The sequence below is a fragment of the Rhipicephalus sanguineus genome, chromosome 1 (genome assembly GCF_013339695.2).
Source record: "Rhipicephalus sanguineus isolate Rsan-2018 chromosome 1, BIME_Rsan_1.4, whole genome shotgun sequence".
NCBI lineage: Eukaryota > Metazoa > Arthropoda > Arachnida > Ixodida > Ixodidae > Rhipicephalus > Rhipicephalus sanguineus.
Window position 1 is genome coordinate 242687819 of NC_051176.1, and position 24159 is coordinate 242711977.

The 24159-nt window shown below is 48.1% G+C and overlaps 1 protein-coding gene across 1 annotated transcript in view; it reads left to right on the forward strand.

The window, feature by feature from the left end:
• The window catches only part of LOC119375438 (uncharacterized), a 114984-nt gene that overhangs the window by 41217 nt on the left and 49608 nt on the right, over positions 1-24159 (forward strand). Inside the window, exons 7-8 of the mRNA XM_049412612.1 lie at positions 19560-19632; positions 21959-22194. Coding sequence (XP_049268569.1) covers positions 19560-19632; positions 21959-22194 — 309 coding nt within the window. The remainder of the gene's footprint in view (positions 1-19559; positions 19633-21958; positions 22195-24159) is intronic.

Consider the following 24159-nt stretch of genomic DNA (forward strand, 5'->3'; position numbering starts at 1 on the left):
CAAATCGTTGGTCAAAGACCAGCAGAGCTGTCACACGTCACTGATAACCAAGGGTCACGCCACCGCTACACAGCGAAGTGTGTGCTACGCGCCGATTACAATGTACTCCGTTGTCTTCGCAATCTTCCATTCCGATCGTAATCTTCTTTTTCGTATGGCAGCTGTTTTTCAAATGATGAGCTACTCCAGTTAGTGCGACTGTGATTATTTATTGACTTCCCTAACTGCCCCACATATCTGTGATGTCACCACCATATTCTACGATGTGCTAGCTATTCTTTCTAGCACTCATTCTGATTTTCCTCTTAAATGTCGTACTATAGTCGTTCGAAATATCCCGTTGGGCGTTATTTTGGAAGTGCAGAGGCGACGTCTTGTAACTTCTACAATTAAACTAATAGTATCTTTATAATTTCGCCGGACTGTCACACAGCGCTGTCTTCGTCCAGGTCCCATCCGGTCCAATTATAGACTAGCTCTCCTGTCGCGGGTACGGTCATATGATCGCTTTTCGAATGATTATCGCTGCATGGTTATTTTCTGGCTGACTCTGGTATTCGATATCGCTCTACAATATCAAGTTGTGCAGAGCTACCGTAGAGGGATGGCTGGTACACACCCGCACACCCCATCGCTGAGCCATCCTTTTAGGATGGCTCTCGACGCGGGTGCGCGGACTGCATGTATGTATCCTCATCCTTTGAAGGATGCCGATGAGCTGACGACGTGCACTGACCGGCCAAGGCGAATGTGCAGTGGCGTCCACTCTTAGGGTGAACACGGCTCAATATGGCTGAGCACCGCGGAGCGCCATTGCAGTCAGTGCGGCCGCGCATCGAAGCTTAGCGGCGCATGCGCAGATAGCGCGCCGCTCCGCTCTTGCGTGGCTGTAGTCCAGCAAAAGCAGCCTGCTCGCGTGCGCCTGCGCTGATTGCAATGGCGCTCAGCCATGTTCACTGTACTTTCGAGCTTGACGAAAAACAGTCTGGTCACGAAGCGCCGTGTTGGCAAACATGCGTCTTCGTCCAACACATTCACATCTTGGTGTCCATACGTGCAGCTTGTTTATAAAGCGCTCGGGTCATCGCTTCAGAACTAATTAACATCACCGTTTAGGTTTAGATTTGAGAACGTTCATGCCTATAAGTGACCTTGCAGAGATAGTGTGAAGGCAACCATATATCATATAGTGGGAAACGCGTTGTCGGTCAATTGCCTGAATGACAAATGATTCTAAAGGCATGTGATGAAGCCATTGAAATTCGCGAATGCACTGCGGTGATGTTTGTTTCGCGTGACTGCGATTGTTCGTGTCTTCCCGGTGTCTTCTTTCGAGCGTTGCGGCGAATTCCGTACACTTTTCACCATTCGGGTGACAAGCTGGCCTCTCGTGAGGCTGGAAAGCAATATGGAACAAAAATTCTCTGTTGCTTCGGGCCGTTCAGTATACAGGAAATGCGCGCTGTTTTGCCGTCGATCGGGTTATCTTGACGCCATATAGGGCGACGCCGCAAAATATAAATAGATCACTACTGACTGCACACGTGTTCCGTGTCGGCTGTACCTTCTGCCCCTATATATTGAGCTACGCTGCAGCTGACCCCTTGTTTTAGGAACTGCATGGCTCCCAGCAGGCTGTGGTGTCGCCGATTCCTCGTCGTCCCTGTGCGCGCAGGACTGGTTGAGCACCGAGAGCACCTTTTGAGAAGGGGGGGGGTTTCGTTCGGTGGGGGCGTGCGCGCATACCACCTCGGCGCGCGGAGAGGGGCGACATCGGGGTGGCCCCCCGCGGTTAAAACAAACAGCGGGCCGGCGGGGGTTCCGCGCCCCGCTGCGGTATCCGGGATGGCCGGTGATTGCGAGTTCGTGGGACGCCTCGCGGTCGCCGCGGGGTCGAGGTATGGGAATCCTTCTGGCGCGCATAATTATCGAGCCGTTCGGTAATCAGTTTGCCTGCTCGCTGTCAACCGCGTCAGTGCTGCCGCCCGCTTTTACACTGGCGCGGCGACCGGTTTCGGCCGGCCCGGGAGGTGCCGCGCGACAGCGGAGCCAGCGGAGCGCCGTGCGCGCTCGCCGATGATTTGTACGCCGTGTTGAACGTTGTTCGAGCTGTCCGAATTGGGGGGCGACGGGCCCGCTACTGTTATGGCACCGTTGCCACAAGCGCGTCTCTGTCGGGCCGCGCTTTTTGGCCTTGTGCGACTCGCTTGTGGACACTTGACCACAGCGGGTGCGTTACGTAATGTGCTCCTTCATTTCCGCGATGATATGTAGCCGGTTGGGTGGCAAAGGCGCGCGTGCGCACACGCGCGGTGATTGTGATGGGATTCCCGCGGTCAGCCGATCGTGCGTGGATAGCTGTGACGTGAACTGGAGTACGTTTATCTGAACGTGGGGGTGTGGCATCGTACTTCGTGTCGATGCGTAACGGGGGTAAAGTAAACACAACTGGCGACATAGCAACTTGTAATGTTTTATGAAATGTGCCGTTATAGCCATTCGTAATGTTTTATGGACTATGCTGTTTGAAATAGTAACTTGTCAGCCCATATGGGCATGTTGTCGGCCGCCGCGCTCGGTCCTGTCATCGCGGGCTAGAATATCAGGTTTATATGCTCCGTAGCCTAACGGAATAAAGCTGTTTCTAATCAGAACGCGCGTACTCAATAGTCTACATTTGTTCTTGCTTTTGTATAGTGATCATTAAAGGTTTGCCTATATTTTTGACACGATGATGTAAAAACAGACTGTGGTATATTGATATAAACTACAAAAAAATATAAAACAAATTTAATCAAAATCAAGCCAGTAGTTTACTGAAAAAAAGTCCACTCATGAGTGTTTTCAAAAAGTGGGAAAACAGTCCCACTATCTCATGAAGGCTCGCGATTTCATCAAGGGGTATTTGGGATGGAAACGGCCGAAGCTAGTGGCACAGTTTATCACTTCTCAAGTTGGGTTAAGGAAAGTTGTGTGGACCTCATTTCCAGCAGTAGAACACCACCTGCGCCTCTTGTAAGCCTTCATAGCGCCTTGGTCTGTTCCTGTAAAGCTTACTTCATCACATGCACCAACAATTTTTTTTTGTCCATTTGCCTGTCCTTGCTTTGGCTGTCGAAATTTTGGAGTACGGCTGTTGTCCCTGAACATGTGCCTACTTTTCAAGAGTTATATATCAAGAAAAATATTTCCGCGCACGAATATCCGCAAGTTACGCTGAGCGATGAGCGTGGCAATTTCGCAGGGGATTGTGTTTCAATGCAGTTATCGGTGAAGTTCTTGCGCAAATTTACAGAAACACGTGATGACTGGAAGCTAAAATCGCCTCTCTGAAAAACCAGAAAAAGAGGAAGTTATTCGGCATTTAGATTGGTAGGTTCTTTCTATCTGAAGGAGAGGAAAATTCAGAACCTATCATAAAAAAAAAAAGCTTGTCGAAATTCAGCGCCATTTTAGCACCACTTCCGCCCTTTGAAAGCGTGGTAAAAGAATTTTCCTCGGGATTACGAAGACTTGGGTAAGATATGAGTGACTTATCGTTGCGCTAATTGCAACGGGTGACGTGGGAGAAAATTTTTCCTGCAGACAGAAAAGTGGGACGTATGTATGTGTCCCACTGTCGCACAAAGGGTAAAACAGCAGACACAGCGGAAGAAGAAAAGTACTGAGAGGTCAAATCGCCTGTTTTGTCGTAAGCTTAATTTGTTGGCCCATTCTTGTAGATATTGCTAATTGGCTTCGTGATTTATCACTAAATTGTCGCAGAATTTGCCACAATTATCTTAACGGCATCTCGGTAAGTGTGGCGGATGTTAGGATAGCGAGGACCAGATTGCACGTTAGCGTAACGATTATATTCCAATCCTATACCTTTCAGAGCGTTTCTACCCCTCTCGTGATATCACCGGGGTTGGGAAGCTGGGAAAATTTGATATCAAGGAATAGGAACGAGTGGAAAGAATCAATATTTACAGGCCATTTGTCATTCCTCAGTCATGTAGACGTGTTCGGCAGAGTGCAGCTGGGGCTAGCATTGTTTATTTAGCAGAACGGCCTCTGTTGAAAAATTGGTGACTGGCATGTTATGCATACACCGTGGGTTTTTCTTTTTTGTTTGAATACTTTTTTTTTGTTTTAGGTAAAGGCTGACATCACTTCCACGACAAACCAGAACTTCCAGGTAGCTAATCAATGAGTTCATATTTACGTACGCTAGGACATACGTTACATCTTCGAAATTGAAGCATTTTGTTAGCCAAGTCGCTTCTGCTTAGCTGTTCTCAAGACCGGCCGCACATTATATATTTGTATCTTAACGCGGGGCACGTGTTGACGTCATCTGCTTGTCTGTGCACATGTACTTATTTATTGCTCTTCTTCCCTCCGTGTCTTTCTCGTCCCTTTCCTGGCCAAGTGTTTACGTACGTACAGCCATGCTTGTTATAAGCGTATTTCATTGGTTAATTGTTCCTTGCTGGAAGTGCGCGTTAGTTCCTACGTTCACGCTCGAAATCTTGGCGTCCCAGTTAAGTTGGTTCCGAGATGATAGGATGGGGGCTTTTGTGAAACTGTTAGCGGAACGCCACTGTGTCGGGACGCATTTTAGGGACAGTTATGCAGTGCTAGGTAAGAGGTGTGGCTTCATCACTATATCTCTGCTTAAATTTCATAATTGCAGCGTGTGCCAGGAGAATCATTATATCTCACTTAGCCAGTTGAACATTACGATTTCTAGTGCATGCAATTACCACCTCTTCCGAAATTGACCTCTATAAAATACGGATCATAGCGTTGTCACAGGCGATTCTTTAAGAATGCTACCGAAAAAAAAAAAAAAAGTGGCGTACATGTAGTACCTTCAGTGTTACTTCGTACGCAAATGCTGCTTACGAAGAACATATGTGCTCCTTGGCGGACCCTTAGGGCTTGGAGCCTGCATTTTCGTATAGGAAACTTCATTTAGGAGACCGTATAGGAGACCGTCGCATTTTCGTATATGAGACCGTCGCGTATACCCCGAGGTCTGCTCACTTTTTCAACATGGCTCGGTCATGTTTCCGGGTCTTAGTCTCGAAGTGGTTCGGCTGATTTTGAATTCTGACTTCCGAGGTTGCAATTTGGTCCCTTATTTGCTTTTGCCACGCCACAGAACCTAATACTGCAAAGCTTCTCAGCAAATTTGGCCAAATGATTGTGCCCGTAGAACGACGCAAAGACCGCGCTATAAAGCGTCGTAACGAAACGCGCTCTCATTAGGTCATCACATTACTGGAGTCGTAACGAAGCGCCTTTTACTATACAGAAAACGGAGCACCCCGGCTCTACAACATGCTATACGTCGCTGCAGCGTTTCACTCTGTGGCGTTGCGCGCAGCCTCTTGGTGATGACCACACACCGGCCCAGCCTCGGTATGCCTGGCGGGTCCAATGGCCTCCGCCGGGTTCGTTTGCCACGCCAACTTCGAAGGCCACAAAAAAAAAGCGCGATTTGGTGCGGCTTCCCTGCCGAGCTGCCGCCGATAAATTCAGCCAGCCTTTTAGTACACGCCAGCCAGGCTGCGCATTTTTGCATCTTGGGAAACCCGAGCGCTGTGTGCGCGGCGCACCAATGAGCTTGCCGGGGAGGCAGGCGCATTCGTCACCGTCCCCGAGTTCACGCGGCCATGCATTACACCCGAGAGTAGCTGTGCAGCCGTATTTCGCGCGCAGCTTCTCCTGTCCGTACGCGCGTAAGCCGTATTGAGTTTTTGGATCGAGCTGTCCGGCAGGGGCGAAAAGAAAACAAAGGTGGTGTTTGAGCAAGAAAGGTAAACCTGGCGTCGCTTTGCGCCCGTGTAATAATATGCGTACGCGTCGCGGAATGTAAACGAGAGCGACACGATGCAGTCTGAGCGTGCGCATACATCCATCTGTAGTCTTGCAGCCCAGGGCTGAGCCGGCTGTTCATTGGATGATGCTCTGAAAGGGAGCGGGTGTCGGGGATTCGGTCACACCGCATTCCTTAATATCTTGTGCCTTTTCAAAGTGCATAATTTTTTTTTTAACTTGTGGCTATAATCGTAGCCTTCACTGTTTTTATGATTTGCGATGACAGTGATTCCACTCCTGCGCCAACTGCGCCAAAGTGCGCCAAATTGTATTTACTGCGCCATCCTGATAATATCGACGAAAATTGCGCCAAACTGCGCCAAAGTCTTGGGTTTGGGGGCGTCTATCACCGGCAATCGCACCGCCGGCGCGTCAGAACGTATCCAGCTTGATCTTGGGGGCTGCCAAATTCACAACCATGGACAAAGAATTATTCCGCTGAATAAATAGCACTCGCGCGTGCGTCCCGAGTAAGCCACGATGCCCATGCACGGTGCCGACGCAGCTTCTGTTCTGCAAGTCAGCTCGACAGCAAAACGCGCTATCCGCAGAGGCTGGTGACGTCTAGGCCTATTGGTAGCGAGAAAGTGCGACGGCGATTCATCGGCGGACGTCGTCTGTTCTAGAAACGCTGCTGATAGCTCGTTTCAAGCATCGCACGGCACGTAAGGAAAGCAATGTTCAGTTATAACTACATGCGTGCCGCTAAAATGTCTGTCACTTCTGTTTCTGGACATCGCGGAATGAAATCTGGGATCGCTAGCAGTAGATATATGGAACAGTATCGAATTTTCCTTGCTTCGCGTTTATGGAAGAGCACGCGAACGGTGGGAACGCGTTGACACATTTCCTCAGGTATACTTTATCCATGGATCGATCTTCATCCAGAAGAGCTTTTTCGTAATTCCTTCCACCACACATCCGAGTTTGTAATCACTCTGCGGTAAATACCCCCAAAGGCCCTGCCCTTTCGAGCTCGCGTGCTAGGGTTCCAATTCGGATTTTTGCTTGCTTTTTTAAATTGTCATCTCATTATTAAAAGTATATGTCCTGGTAGGAGCAGCCGCAAATGCGCAGCTGTCAGTAGCGGGCCCATCACTGACAGCCCACAGTGAAGTGGCTACGCCATGTTACACGTCCGCCCCTCGCTTTCCAGGGTCAATAGCTGACGGTTAAAAAGCTCACAGTTTCGCTTAAGGGCGAAGCAATGAATGCGATAGCAACAAATTGTATTGTTAAGCGAAGTAAGGCTAGCAGCTAGCTCGCTTGGATCCGATCTCGCGTAACTATACAAAACGCTGGTTTAAGGGAATATGACCGCTCCAGGAACCGAAGCGTTTTCGTGCTCTGAGTTCTCTAAACGCGAAGTAAGCGTTGAGAGCACAGCAAATTTACGAGCCGTCTCCTGATGCCTCGAGATAGCGCGCGTGCAAGCGACTGCGCCTTTCGAACGATGCTGTCCCTCCCCCCCCCCCCCCCCGCTCCCCTGGCGTCCCTTCATGCTCCTTACGAAAGACGGGCGGGGCGTTTCCTCTCTGTTTGATGAGCAATCCATGGCAGGCTCGCACGCGGGAAGATGTTCTCATGCGCTCTCCGTGCGACGGAGACAGACGGCCGGTAAGTTTAATCTCCGCTTGAGGCGTGTTCGTCGCCAGCGCTCGCGAGCTTTTACCCGCGGCTAGAATGCGCGTGGTGATGTTATTAATTTGGACTTTATACGGAAAATTACGGCAACGGTGATGGCAGAAATCAGCCGAGACTGTCCATATAATTGCTATCACAATAAAAAAGAAATTGAGGAGCCATTTCACTCTGTGAAGTGGATGATAAGCGAAGCTGTTTCGCGCATGGCACAGATGTGACATGGTGGAGGACAGTTTGGTATGTAAGGCCAGGTTGTTAACGGCCAGGCTGTTAACGTTCAATACGCAATATTAATGCGAAAGCCTTAGATGCTTCATCAAACACGAAAATTGACCGTCGGCGGCGTCAGTCGATTGATGCGAAAAATAATCATCATGTGATGGCGTCATCATCACGTCATAGATCGTCAAAACTTGTGACGTTATCATGGCATCATATATTGTGATGTCGTGTGATGACGTCATCACGACATCGTCGCTTTACACTGCTTCCGTGATCGGTGCGCTGATCATGGAGCTAGCGCAAAACCAGGTGAGGTGCAGAAAGCTTGCAGAGAGAAAGGGGCAGGATCAACCCGTCGATCGAGAAGAAAAAGAACCTGGCTTTCGCCTTGGAGGTTTCTTAGGGGAATGCATTAGGGACAGTGTGGCTCTTTGCCATTGAGGCACTGCTGTACATCATGGCGTTTGTCTACCACGTCTGCCGATAACCACATAGATGTATTTGGAGTGTTATTTCATAAAATGCAATTTTATTGATCCGGTCTTCTGTTGATCTGCTAGTGTCGAAAATAATCGCCGAAGAGGTTAATCCAGAACACTCAACTGCATGAGCCCTTATTTTTTCATTAGCGAGTGAAGTATGGAGTTCTCCCGAGATGATTTTTTCCACGAGATATGCAATGAATCGAAATATTTCTAGCCTTCATAAGAGCCCCATAATAATATTAAAATGTTTGAATGTTAATGCAATATGCTTCTGTAGTGCACTCCAGGATGTAAAATTTGCTGCTCCAGAGTGCTCCCAGATGCAAAATTATCTGCTCCAAAGTGATCCAAGATTACAATTTTTGCTGCTCCAAAGTGCTCCAAAACGGAGATTTTGCTGCTCCGAAAATTGCTCCAAATCAGAAGTCCTCGATAGCATCACTGGCGATGACGATAACGATGGAGTTGATAGCTGGACCGTTTACTTTTTAGTCTTTCTTCGATTGATGGCACAAGCGAAGCGCTGACGAAGTCGGTAACTTCCCTTCCTAAATGCGCACTTTTGATAGCCGTGTTCCATTGACAATGTGCACTGTGTTGTCGCTTTTAACTATGTTCGGTTCTCTTACGTAGAGTAGCGATGCCACTGCTCTGTCGGTGAAGTAATTCACTTTTCTTAGAAAGGGGCCCTGCAACACCTTTCTTAGTTATATTGGAATAGTCTCATTATTGACGTATGACTCTTCACGAGTCATATGCCGCAAAAATTTTTCGAATCCGTCAAGTCTAAGTGGTGTTACCAAATTATAGAGATCACGTTCCGCAGCTTTCCCCCTCAACTCAACGCCGCGAGCGCGCGCGGAAAGCTAGGCAGCGAGTCGAGGGAAGCAGCGCAGAGGAGCGAGGCTCCGCCCAAGAGCGCCGGCGGTGTTTTTTTTCTTAATTTTTTTCTCTCTGACGTCTGGGCGCAACCACGTGGTCTGTGCCGCCACTTCCGGTCGGCTTGCGTCGTTCTCGTCGAGCGGAGCCGATATCGCGCGTGCTTGAAAACTGCGCGTCGGTTTGGTAATGTTGGGTGTGCACCTCGAACGCCGTAGTGTTTTCATCGCTCTGCCAACCATGGAAGCAAACCTGCGCGCTCGTTTGGAACGAATGACAGCTGAGATCGGTTTCGGCCCATACTCCGATACACCGCCTCGTAAGACGGCACTGGCAGACGACCCCGAAGCGCCGCCATTACCGGACGCCAGCATTGTTATCGGAGACACGCTGCGCCCGTGCCTCGGTCGGTCGTGAGAACGTGCCGACGATGCAGCTCTCAGCTGACGAGGCAACACTCGAACGGCTGCCACTCTCAACGGCAACCGGCGATGGTCAAAAGCACAGAAATATTCACGTTTTCGGCACTGCGCATGGCGAAGAAAACGGAACCACGCAACTACGAGCAGACGAGCTGTCGGTGAGACCGGAAGTGCTAATATTAATGTTTGTTCGGTGTTTTTAACGCGATAACAGAATATAAAGATACATATTATCTACTTATTGAACTCAAAATTAACAACGAAAGTAATAATGAGGGTGTTATCGTGATTATAACATCAGCTAATGGTGGAACTGCCGACAATCGCGTCATATTTTGCGGACTAATACATCATTTGTCGAGAGAAGAGGGAGCGATTTTCAGCTGACTTTGAGAATTTATTGTAAATTCCAGGCCGTGCGCATCGCTGTAATATTTCGCTCGCGTGTACTCGGGAGCCTCGACTACGGATCGGCAGCGCTTTTTGAGCATGTTCGAAAAGTGTTGTAGGGCCCCTTTAATGATGGAGGTGAGGGGCGGTTGGTTTTGTAGCCACCGAATAGGTATCGCTCGGGAATCACGAGTAGAGGCAATAGGTAGCCGAAAAAGCGAGGTAATTTTGCTGTGGTTTAGTCTTTTCCGCTTCGTTCGACATTCTTGGACGACTGCGTCATTGTCAATACTCAGTATTTCTGCTACCTTATCATACTCCCTTGCATAGGACTAGCTGTCTATACAATGTTAGCGCATGTGCGTTTCAGAATGTGGGCTGTGCTCATTCCGCGTCCACTCCAAAGCATGCCTGAAACCTTAAGAGCAAAGGTTTAATTGCAGAGCTAGCAATACCGGATGAAGGAGACTAAATAATTCGCAACACATGAGCGAGGGAGAGATAGATGCTATTAGACCAGGACGCTCTGTTACAGCTCCTCAAACCTCTTTGTTAATCTGGGACGTCGAATTCCTCCAATCAATCGTGTGTAAGATGTCTGTCAAATCAGTTTGGCGGAAGCGCGCTATATAGAGGTAAATTCATGGAAGAAAAAAATGTCATCTGCAAAACTGTATGGCCGGGTGTCTCAACAAATGTGTCCGAAAATTGTGAAAGTAAGGGAACTGCGATGTTTGCTCGCTACCTTCGGCGTTGCTGTTTCTGTGGCAGCAAACGCCTTAAAATGATTAGGTAGATTAACTACAGCTGCAGTTATTAACTTTTTAAGTAAAGGAGACAGGCGGTCGGGTCATATGGGAGACCTGAAGTCACTCCTGAGAATAGCCTATTGTCGCTTTGAGATGAAAGCGGCCGCTGGTAATTTTTACGAAGTGATGAAATCCGATAAATTTCATCGGCGAAACCGAAGCGCCGAACAGCGCAACTGCCATACTATGAGCCAGCTTCGTAAAATCAACCATCGACGTACTTCGCTAGTCGATGTGAGAGCTTCCCTTATGGTTGCACGCTTGGCGCACATAGGTCAACGAATGCAGAATCACATAACACCACTGCAATCGTTGTGGGAAACATTGACGTCATTCTGGTCGTCTGCTACGGTATGGCGTGCGCTTGGGTTTCGGTTTCGGCGATGAATTTGGTGGAATCTCATCACTGTGAAAAATTACCAGGGGGGCTGCTTTTTGGAAATATCAAAGTGGCAGTAGGCTCTTCGCTGGAAGGACTTCAATTATTCTATTTGACCCGACCACCTATCTCCTATAATTGAAAAGTTAATTATATTTTAGATTTAATGGCTGTAATAATGGTAAGATGTCTGTCGCCCTAGAAAAAATCCGGCAGATCCCACGCACTGTGGGAATCGATGTAATGCGAAGCAGCCAGCAAAGAGCTGCATACATCTTTGTTTATTTTTGAGCCAAATGAAATCATTCATGCCATGGCATCTAGTTCACCATATATCGCATGTTTGCCATGCACGCGTGCATGTACAATGTGGTATGTACCATGCCAATGAAACGTATATTCTGGTATATGCACTGCATGACCGGTCAGTTATGTTCATCACGCACTCCTGTCATGCCATACCAATTTTGGTATATATCCAGTTATCTAAACGGCCGGAAACGCACCATAACAGTGTCATGTAAATCATACCGTACATGACATGTATAACGTAATTCGCATATTAGGACCTGTCATTTATGTTCGTCATACAGTCACATCGCACAATACCAATTTTGGTGTATATCGAACGAGCGAAATGGCCGCGAGTCAACCATGAGCGTGGCATGTAAATCATGCCACACATGACATGCATGTCATGGTTATCACGTTACCACCTGTCACTCATGTTCGTCATACATTCGCGTCACGCAATGCCAATTTTGGTGTATATCAAGCTAGCGAAACGGCCGCGATCGGACAATGAGCGTGGCATGTAAATCATGCCGTAAATGACATGCTTATAATAATTTTCAAGTTACTACCTGTCATATATGTTTTCCATACAGTCACGTTGCGCAATACCAATTTTGGTGTATATCAAGCGAGCGAAACGGCCGCGAGCGCATCATGAGCGTGCCATGTAAATCATGTCACACATGACTTGCCTGTCACGATTTTCATGTTACCCCCTCTCATTTACGTTCGTCACACAGGCGCGTCGCGCAATACCAATTTTGGCTTATATCAAGCTAGTCAAACGTGCGCGAATGCACCATGAGTGTGGCATGTAAATCATGACATGCATGTCATGGTTTTCATGTTACCACCTGGTATTCATGTTCTTGATACAGTCACATCGCGCAATACCAATTTTGGTGCATATCAATCTAGCGAAACGGCCGCGAGCGCACCATGAGTGTGCCATGTAAATCATGTCGTACATGACACGCATGTCATGACTTTCATGTTACCACCTCTTATTTACGTTCGTCATACAGTCGCGTCGTGCAATACCAATTTTGGTGTATATCAAGCCAGCGAAACGGCCGCAAATGCACCATGAGCGTGGCATGTAAATCATGACATACATGACATGCATATCATGGTTTTCATGTTACCACCCGTTATTCATGTTCTTCATACAGTCACATCGCGCAATACCAATTTTGGTGTATATCAACCTAGCGAAACGGCTGCGAGTGCGTCATGAGCGTGGCATGTAAATCATGACGTGCATGACACGCGTGTCATGATTTGCATGTTACCACGTGTCAGTTATGTTTGTCATGTCGAAATGTCTTCTCATACCAGTTTTCGTGTATATCCATTCATTTAAACGGCCGCGAGCGTCCCGAGACCATGTCATGAAAATCATGCCGCACATGACATGCGTGTCATGATTTGCACGTTAGGACCTGTCATTATGTTCGCCATGAACTCTTGTCACGTCATACCAGTTTTGGTATATATGAAACTAACGGAATGGCCGCAAGAGCCCCAAGGCCGTGGAATGTAAATCATGCTGTTCATGACATGCATGTCATGATTTTCATGTTATGACTTGTCATTTATGTTCGTAATACGGTCATGTTATTCCATACCAATTTTGGTATACATCCGATTAACGAAACGGCCAGGAGAGCACAAAGTCGTAGGCGGCTAGATAGATAGATAGATAGATAGATAGATAGATAGATAGATAGATAGATAGATAGATAGATAGATAGATAGATAGATAGATAGATAGATAGATAGATAGATAGATAGATAGATAGATAGATAGATAGATAGATAGATAGATAGATAGATAGATAGATAGATAGATAGATAGATAGATAGATAGATAGATAGATAGATAGATAGATAGATAGATAGATAGATAGATAGATAGATAGATAGATAGATAGATAGATAGATAGATAGATAGATAGATAGATAGATAGATAGATAGATAGATAGATAGATAGATAGATAGATAGATAGATAGATAGATAGATAGATAGATAGATAGATAGATAGATAGATAGATAGATAGATAGATAGATAGATAGATAGATAGATAGATAGATAGATAGATAGATAGATAGATAGATAGATAGATAGATAGATAGATAGATAGATAGATAGATAGATAGATAGATAGATAGATAGATAGATAGATAGATAGATAGATAGATAGATAGATAGATAGATAGATAGGATAGATTAGATAGATAGACTAGATAGATAGTAGTAGATAGTATAGATGATGATAGATAGATAGATAGAGATAGATAGATGAGAGATAGATACAGATCGATAGATATAGATAGATATAGATAGATAGATAAGATAGATAGATAGGATAGATAGATAGATAGATAGAGATAGATAAGATTCGATAGAATAGGATAGATAGATACGCCTCAAACTGTCGCAAAAGTTCGCTAAGAAATGCTTCGCATTTAAAAGTAATTATAAAGGTAACGAGCGAGTATCGGAACATCCCTTATTTCTGAGGATTTTCGGACACGTTTCCTGAAACACCACCCTATAGCACGGATCTACAAAATGAACACACGCGGCTTTTTCGGAGAGAAAGTTGGGCAGTTGGATGAGAATGCGTCCGGGGATCAAATCATCAACCAGCTCCATTCTGAGGTGGGCGTTCTACCATTGAGCTGACCAGGATGCTAGAAAAACGCATATTCATTCGGCCTATGTGGCCTGCTCGCCTCTTTAGCTCAGATGTTAGTGACCTTCCCGGAGAGGCATTGGTCACGGGTTCGATCTCCGGACGAATCCTCATTCAACTGCCTTTCTCTCCATAAAACCCGTATGGGTTCATGCTGTATAGGGTCTACAGTCGTGAGTATAACAGCTTACCCGTGAGATAAAAGCTGCAAGGGCATGGAAGTGTTCCATGTACAGACGGGTCCACTCTTCAAGGGAACACTTGCGTTTCAGGTATCTCCGGATTTCGCTCTCCTGGAAAAGCATAGTGGTTTCGATCTGCATGGCACTACTGATGGTTGACAGTTCCGAACCCTTATGATAGACCGTAACGTGCACGTACAATCATTCCACATCCACTAGCCGTTAAGGGGCCAACAAAATGAAAGTTGCTCATTCGAGTGTTCCCTTTAACAGTGGACCCGTCTGTACATACGTATACTGCGCTATTTTTCGAGCAGTCATGCTACCCAGTTTTTCGAGAAGTCGTGTTAGCTACGCACATCGTCTGACGGGCTCAGAGCATGGGCCGAGGCATTTGTGCGTCTCAGTTTGCATTCACAAGGCATTGCGATGCGTGTGTACATGTGGCGCTGGTACATTTGCGACTTAGTGCACAGTGGGTTCACTGTTGTAAGGTAGCGCGCACATAATCGGTGCTCAGTGTTCGGCCTAACGGTGTAGCACGTGCACGCTACTGCTGAGATGCGGTATAAGGCGAATGAGAGCCCTTGTTAGCTTTCGGTCATCACCTGACAGCACTGTTCTGAGAGGGGGGCGTCTTCAGCTTTCGCGTCTTAGGATGTGGCGATTGTTCGCGTCTGATAAATTCCAAGTTGTCGCGCCATTTTTCCAAGGATATGAAATGAAAATTCCTTGCACTGCTTGGTGCAGCTTCAAACAACATTAAACACACATGGCGTAAAAGGGGCGTCAGCTGGGACGGTGCAAGACACGAGAGCTCCTGAAGGCGGTGGCGCAGAGGAGGCCAGGGCGCCCGGCTCCTTGTAGAGCCGCGAGCTTCGCTTTCGGAGTGCCCGCTCACGCGGTGGCCAACCTTGTGCGGAGCGCATGATTGTGTTCTTTCCGCCAGGCGCAGTGTGGCGGGTGCGGTTTCCTTGCTCTGGCTGTTTTCATTTGCATACGCCTTGGACGCGCATGGAAATGACCACATTACCCTTGCTGTCTTGGTATGTCCATGGCGGGAGCTCCCTGTTCGCGTGCTCTCATATTGCCCTTGTCGATGGCCTGCCGTTCTGCGGTTTCCGCCCTGCATCTTCGTGCTCGAGTCCGGTGCGTGCGCGGGGGGCACGGGTTTTAATACCGCACCGTTGTCCGTTACCCGTGGACCTTCTTCGGCTGTGAGACAGCTGCGCTTGGCGCCCTTCCCGCCTGCAATGCAGTATTTGTGGTGTTGTGGATCGAAAGAACGCGGGCAAGGGTTCCCCGACCGGCCCGTGTAACGCACGCTGACCGAGGGTGGCATCCTTCAACCGTGAGGCGTGTTCGCTGTTCTCTTTGTTGTTACCAGTTTTGCGAGCTGCCACTAGTGCTGCTTATCACTACGCGGAGAAGTATAAAGGATGCGTCCTTGTCGCCCGAGATTCTGCAGAGGTTGTTATGCTTGGGAGGGGGAGGGGCTGGAGGGAGAAGGCTTGCCGGGTAGTCGCCGGTAGTTTATGCAACCAATATTGTTTTGAAAGCTTCAACGCAAATATGGGCGCTTAGTGACTTTGGAACGTTAAGAGACTCCAAATTAGAGTTGTACAATATATTCAGAGCGATCTGCTAGTGAAGGGTCGAATTCAGCCCTATAGTGCACGGCCTCTGTCATCCCAATCTCATTGTACCGTTATGCACTCCTACAATGGCGCCCTGGTAAATTTTACTGATTTGGCGCAAACGTGTGGAGTTACTCATGTTTCCAGAACTTTTCAGCAACGAGCCGACGTATCGGATATGCCTTGGCTCTAAGTGGATTGGAAGAAAACTCTTTAGCGTTTTTTTTTTGTTTTTCTGTTTTTTTTCTTGCATTGCTGTACATGAGGTCGCGGTTCTAATCAAAGTATTTTTTACCTCGTTTTGCCAAGTGGGAACCCGAATAAATTCCCTGTACCATTGTGCCATTCATGCAAGAGGGTACATTACCATTGTGTAACTTGGTCGTGCTTGTAAGCATTGGTCTCATTTCACAGCCCCCCTGGAAAGCAGCGTCTGTCCAGGATGACTTGTGGCCAGCACGCGTTATCAGTTTTAAAGTTGCTTTAAGAAAGTCTTACGCGTGATTAAAGAGAGATGTAAACAGATCGATTGTTTCAACTTGAAGGCGCCTGCTGCTAATGGATTGACGCGGGCGTGCACTTGACAGTGCCTGTTGGACGCGCTTTACTTGCTGGTCATGCCGTATGCGTGCCGTGTGCGTGCCGAACGTTCCTGCTTGGCTCCTGTGTTAGGCTCATCGCGGTAGTGGGCGCGCTTCCGGGTCGCGGAGCGCTTTTTTGCCTTGCCTCATTCATCACGTGCGTGTCTTTCTCCACGGGGCGCGCGAGCCATCCGCCGCCTTCGCTCTCCTCGTTGCAAAGCTGCTACAGCTCGCTCCCTAGCGCCCCCGGCCATTAAAAGCGGGAACTCCCGAGTGCCTAACAAAAGCGAGTGGAGCAGGTGGAGACGGCCGGTCGCTCTCTTATTTTTCGAGCGGGCCTGCCGGCTTCAGTGTAAATAAGGCTGCTAACAACCGAGGAAGGACTTAATTGTTGAGCCGGCAGGGCAGCGTGATGGATGAGCGCGGCCGCTCGCGGAGGAAGAGGCACGCGTCTCCCTCTCGTGCCGTTCCTCCGGGACCGTCGGTGCGGGGGCGGTGGCACTCCCACTGCTGCTGTGCTTGACCGAGGCTCCGTCCACGTGGTGGTGATGCGCGCGAGCTGTCAAATGTGTCCGCGCGACCGGGAAGGCGGGGATTCACGTGCGCGTCTCTGTTGGGAAGCCGCGGCGCGTGCTGACTTTTAAACCTTATTCGACGAGCCTGTGCTCACTCGATGGCCAGGAGCGTGCGTGTGGCTATTTTGATAGAGGAGCAGTGGCCTCAGTGTGTTCGACTGGCTTCCTTTGTTTCGGGCGGCCCTTTCGCGTCTGCCGCAGTCGTGCGCCGCTGTCTGCGTTCGCGAGCGCTTGTCCGACTCTGTACGCCCCCCCCCCCCCCCCCCCCCCGCGTTTCGTTCCACTTTTGCCGCCGAAATTTCCTCCAGAAGTCGTCCGAGTCTATACTGCAGCAGCATCGCCGATGGCCGTTGTTCTTACCTGTCCTTTGTTTTGTTCGCCGCGTGACGCAGGCGCGACGTGCCGCCGCTGGCCGACCGGTCTTGTTCGATTCGGGGATCGGTTTTGGCTGCGCGTCGTGACGCCGGCGTCACTTTTTCCTGGAGGGGGCCTGCGCTTTGTTGTGCGCGTCGCCTCAACATTTCGGGTCCCGGCCGCCGTCGCGGGACGCGCGCCGCCGCCGCCGCCGCAGCAGCAGCAGCAGCGGTTCACGGGCGCGCGGGCTGCCGGCTGCGAGCGCACCCTGACGTCGCCCTACTGTGTGACACTTTTGGCAGCTGTCTCCGGCGTGACTAGCCTTCGTGCGCCTGACCGCTCGCGCGCGCGTCTCCAGCTCTCTTCCTTGACCAGCTGTGCGCAATAGAAGCTTGCTCGCTTTTGCTCGTTCTTGTCCGCAACGCTGTTCTGGCTACACCAGGCCCCGAGTTCGACAAGCGTAGAAAAAAATATTTAAAATTCGCAAAAGTAGGGTGGTATAGAAGTGCGCACTGACGCCGCTTGGGCGCCGTTTGTTCGCACACGGTGCGGATCGACGAATCTTATAGCTATAGCTCGATCGACGTGCGACTACGCTTTTCACCGTGACGTGACCGCCTACTCGTCCCAGAGTGTCCTCGCATTTTCGTGTTGTATTTTTCACAAAACGTTGCTGCGATTGCAAGTTTGTCCCCCTATTTTTCTGCCAACTCGCAGAGGCAACTTGTCCGTCCGCACAATTGGCATTGACAAGAGTTTCACGCGTTGTTTTTTGCTATAGTGCCTCTGCACTCCTCATATATATATATATATATATATATATATATATATATATATATATATATATATATATATATATATATATATATATATATATATTTTTTTTTTTTTCTGAAATGCAGCTGTCCTAGGCTTGTATCACAAACTGGTATACAAAATTGTTCCTGTCGTGTCTCAACTCAAAGCCTGTCGCATCTTGCTGCACATAGGTGCAAGCAGCTCTGTCGACACATATTTTCAGATCTCTTTTCACCGTGACACGCTGTATTTGTTGAGTTCATTTTACATTTCGTGAACACCCACTGGCTCAGTAACAGCAGTGGCCGCTTTTCTCCTACTTGTAATTGACAGGGATGCCGGCCTATATAGCAAACCCTGCGTTGACTTAACGTAAGTTATTTGCGAAGAGCGCAGGGTCTGTTTGACTGCAGGGGTGTATCTGACAGAGTGTATATAGGGGAGTATCTTTATGCCGGCGAGCAAAAAAAAAAGGGGGGGGGGAGTGGGCGTGCGCGGTGTAACGACCAGAAGATAAAGCCTTGGCGAGGCGATTAATCAAACTGGCACTCGATATCAAGTAGCCTGGTGCCCTCGAGTGGCGGGAAGGGGCGAAGGCCAATGAATCCCCGAAGCAGGCGCAGACCACTCGTCGGCGGAGGGGTCCTTTCCGGCCAGGGTGCATCGGGTGGCTGGAATGCGTGCGGCGGGGTTTGAACCTGTCTTCTTCCCCAAGGGAGATAGCTTGCTCGCATCTTCACGCGGCGCTTTGGCCACTGGCGTTGTGTGATTGTACGCACAATGCTTCGAGTTGTTCACATAGCGCGCGTGCCTTTTTCCCAGCAGTGCGCAGCACGTATGGACCGTTGACTCGCGCTGTAAAGGTGAATATATAATTCGCTGTGTTACGTTTGCTGAGTTTAGGAAAAAGAACTAATATGATGTGTACCAGAGTTCGACAGTGTTAACTGCTTCACTCTTTTTCTATATATTTTTAAAAGAGGCTTCGTTATAGTATGCATAATAATAGTATTACCCTCTCCCGTCTTATTGTTTCTTGGGAACAGTCAAGAATCATTGAACTTAAGCGGACGTTTTGCGTACGCTATGCATAATATGCGCGATCTTTTTCTCGTTCTTTCCTTCTTTCTTTCATTCATTCAAATTGCGTCGCTGCTAATATATTCTCAAGACAGTGCTTGCTGAACCTTGGAGTGAATGACGCTCAATGGTACGTGCTTTGTACAGACATGCTCATTCATTGCTTGGGCGTTGCATGGTGTGATTTTGTTTGTAAGTCAGTTCTGTTCTGTTTTTTTCTTTTTTACATGTTCCGTTCTTCTGTCTACACTTTCAAAAGGACTTCACGTCGGTAAGTGCAGCACATTTATGTTTATACCGTATGAATCTTATAGGCCGCGTTGTGTCCTCCGGTTTGACGGTTTAAGTAAAAACATTTATATTCCTAGACTGCTACGAGGTTATGATGTTTTAGTGTAGAGTATAAAGTAGAGTTCAGTTGAGGCTGTTGTGTATGTTCTACTTATTCATTGTTTTACTGATCATGAAATAAAAGAAAAAAAGATTGTATAATCGCCTGTGGCAGATAGCGCAAATTCATTTACTTAGTAAGCCCGATTGGAAGTGGACGTTATTGGCGTGAGAAGTCGAACTTCCTGACTCGCAAAGCATCGCTAACTCAGTAATCACTCTAAGCACATATTGCGACTTCCTCATTGGAAACGGTGAGTTCTCAAAGCTGTCGCGGGTTCGATACCGGCCTCGGCGCCGGCATGTCGGCGGGGGTGAACCTGAGAAGAAAGAAAGGGGAACCCAGTATGCTTACATTTAGGTCGCGTGTTAAAGAACCCCACGTGGTTAGTTGTATACCAGACTTGTATGAAAAATACTTGCTTTTTTTGTGCTAATGGAGCGTTAACACGCGGTGGCGTGGGCTAAGGCTAAACAGATGTTGGTTTCTCGTAATTGTGTTTAACAGTTCATCTCTGTTTTCCTTCCCCACCCCCTCTACTCGTTTACTTCGTGTCCTGTTGGATCGCCGTATGAAGGGCGTGAGTACACCTGCCTCTTTCTGCTATATTAAAGAAATATCTCTTGCGTTCGCGTTGCTTGCCTGGGGGACAACCGGTGAAGATCTCGTGAAACTGACTTTATTGAAGAACGTAGATAGAAAAAAAAAATACGGCAAAACGATTCTTTGTGATTGACATTTCGCTGCCGATCTCTTATTGCATGCCTATAGGTGCGACGCCGCATGGTTCCTCTCTTATCGTCAGATTCCGGCAGTTGCCCTTGTCGCCTTCCATAAAGTCCCTAGATTTTTCCTTTTCCCAGACAATGTCGAACACAGTGCCCTGGGAACCTTGTTAACTCACTCTTCAGGCTATAAGATGGTTATGCGAAATAAATTTTTGCCGTAGCATAGAAGGAAGCAGATATATGTTGAAGTTACCGAAGCTGGAGAAGTAACTGTTGCTTTAATGTGTCATACTAGAAATTCTGATCGCATTTTTAGTGAAACATCTGTTGCTGTGCGTACTGCGTAGTGTATTTGAGAGAGTGCAATATAAAACTTAAACGAGCGTTTTTTTTTTTTTTCGATTATATATGCGGTAAGGAAGCAAAATGCTTCGTGAATGGTTTTGGCGCACAAAATGATGTCTGCGCTCTGCTTAGGCCCCGAGCGTACAGGACGACGTTGTGGCGACAATTCACTGCCCTTGAAGGAGTACTGACGCGATTTTGAGGCATCTCAAGAGGGACATCTTTCGTTTCCTTGGCATGCATTGTTAATGCTCTTCACACACCGCAGCCAGAAAACACGTATGAAATATTTTAGGTTGATCTTAGTTTTTGTCCCCCGGCATCTGCAAACCAGCCCCACCGCAGTGGCCGTTATCATGACGATGCCAACACAGTTCGCTGGGTTTGCGAACTGTGCATCCTGCATGCTGCCGAAATCGGCGAAATCGCTTTCGGGGTCGCTGGACGACAGTTCGTCCAGCGACTCCGGAAGTCGTTAACATGTGCCACGTACAACTGCGGGCAGACGACAGAGCTGCTGCTAGTACGTCGCGGGTTGATGTCCCCACGTGACATAGACCTACGTCAGACTGTGGTGACACGTCAGTGGGAAACCTCTTCAGGTTCTTGTACTCACTTTAGTATTAAAGAATGTTAGCATATATACTCACCTGCAAGTTATAATCCTATTTTAGTCTTCTATAACTTCCGCAATGGCAGAATATATTGTTACACTTTCCTAGCAGTTGTTTTACACTGCAACGTCGTCACGGCACTGTGTACGGCGCACGTGGCCAAAGTCAAGCCCCTTTAAAATGTTGTTCTCATGCTATTCAACTGTTGTTTAGACCAGCAGAATCCCGGTAGTGTATAACTCGTGCGCTCGGTCGGTTGTTGCGAGTCAGCGCGATTTCTCGGCGTGCTGGCGACCGCGAGTCAGCGCGATTTCTCGTCACCTGCTGGCGACCGCGCTCCGTAGCTGTGGCCGTCTAGTTCACCTGCGGTCCGAGTCCTCCGGTCGGAGCCGTTGGCCGCGGCACGTGCGGTGGCTACTCCTTGGCGTGACCTCTTCAGCTGGTGTGTGTGTGTGTGTGTGTGTGTGTGTGTGTGTGTGTGTGTGTGTGTGTGTGTGTGTGTGTGTGTGTGTGTGTGTGTGTGTGCGTGCGTGCGTGCGTGCGTGCGTGCGCGCGCGCGCGATAGCCGTCGCCACAGGTTGACGGCGTAGGGCGTTGTTTTCGAATGCTTGGACGTTGCGCGCGCGCTTTTTCTTTTTGTGCCGACGCCCGTGTGCTCGCACCCTCTTTCTGTCTTCTCTCCCAACCCCTGAACGCCCCCTCCTGTTGTGCTGCTGTGGCCGTGGCGTGGCTGTTCGTGCTCCCCGCTGTGGAACACCGTGCTTCGTTTGCGGGATGCCTCTCGACCCGGCTGTGGACCTTGCCGACGAACAGTATGTGAGTATCACGAGGACATCGTTACCTCCCTTTCCACTTTTCGGTCGCCCGTTTCCTTTGGGGACCGACAGTGTAGGACAGCCGGCCTTCGCATGCCTCTGGCCGATTGAAGAAGCAAGAATTGACACTTGAATTGACACTTCAACAGCGCGGCGTGTTTTCTTTTTCATTCTTTAAAGTTTCTTTTTTTTCCTCTTTGTAAGAGCTATACATACATAGTTTATCGTGGAGGCCGCATTTTCAATGGAGGCAAAAATGCTCTCAAGCCCGTGTACTTAGATATAGGGGCACGTTAAAGAACCCCAGGTGGTCGAAATTTCCGGAGCCGTCATCTACGGCGCCCCTCATAATCATATCGTGGTTTCGGGACGTTAAACCCCAACAATTATTATTGTTATTGTGTGTGTAGTCGACGATTTGACTAGCTCGCATCTTTAATACAGTTATAGTTTAGCGGGCTTAGCGGAATAGCGGGATCGAAATGCACATGCCCAGTACGCTAAACGACCCGTAGCGTTTACCGTACGCACGCTGTTTTTCAGATTAGCGTTGCCGCGTTTGCGTGGTTAACGTAGTGTACGTAGAACGCCGCGGCGGTTTTGGACGCCCGCTTCGAACTGAATTTAGCGTTGACGTGGACGGATCCACTTCTTTCGTAGCAAACGACTGTGCAAAATGGCTTCGCTTACCTTCAGGCAGCTTTGACGACAGAGTATTACGGATAACTTAGCGTAGTTTTTGAGATCATTTCCCATTTCGAACGTCCCTAGGCCTTAGGATTGGTGTAAATCCCTAGGATTGGTGTAAACAAATCTGCAAGATCAAAAATTTTCGCTTTTGGTGAGTGGTTAATATTTATTTACCTTTATTGGGGGGGGGGGGGGGGTTACTAAAAAAAAAGTAGTAATATTGCTGCGTGCGGGGATACAGGCGAGCATTGCCAGTTTTTTGTTCTTTTCGCTTATTTTTTTAAGGCATTCACTCTCCGCTAGGTGACGCCACCGCGTCACAGCTTGGACACGTAAACTCTATCCCGCGAAACTAAAACGCGGTGTCCGCAACGAACGCTTGCGGCGCGCTAACGCTAAACTGTAACTGTCCATCATCACTTTTTGTTTGCAACGTAATGAACTTTGGCGTTCGAGAACATATATTCTAGAATGCCCCCCATTTAGATTTTCCTCCACTCGTTGTCCCAACTGTAGTCGCCAGCAAAGCGCTGGGCAGTGCCTCTCAAGTGATGCATTCTAGAGTCATAGCGCTGTCTCCGCCGGCATACCCGGAATTCCGCGTGCCTAATGTTGCATCTCAGGTTATCTCAAAAGAGTGGGGATAAACACATCTCGTTTGCTCACTATTTCTCTTTGCACTGTTCATAATGTCAGCGTTGTGAAAGCCATTGTCCGCGCCCATAGAGTGTGATGTGTTCGTGTTTGCCTTTGCGCGCATGACACTGTACGCGAATGTTTACTGCACATTATTGGGCCGATAAAACTAAGAACATTTTTACAGCTGTTGCATTGCTATGGCTATCAGTGCTTCGCCTTTCGGGTGAAATTGTGACATAATTTTTTTTTTCGCACTTCGCATGGTTCGATCTTCCTATATTTTCTTATATTCGTTGTCATCGTTGGTATTGTGTATGGTCTTGAGCCAACACGTATTCTACGCATATTGAACGTCTACACCGACTTCAAAACCAAGCTGTCAGGCTGAAAGAATGCAGAGCATTCTTTCAGCCAATTTGATTTATTCTGTAGATAAGTGTTTTCTAAACGCAACATTCTCCCGCTGTGACAGTTATCCGTTAGAAACTATTCATACTTTCATATAGGCCCTTCGCGCACGCCGCCTACATTGCATATATTGATACTGCACACATTGCTAACAACCACAGTAACTGCTGCAATAATCTTCTTTCGCCTGCCGTAGGGGCGGATTACGGCAAGTTCACTACCCTCTTTT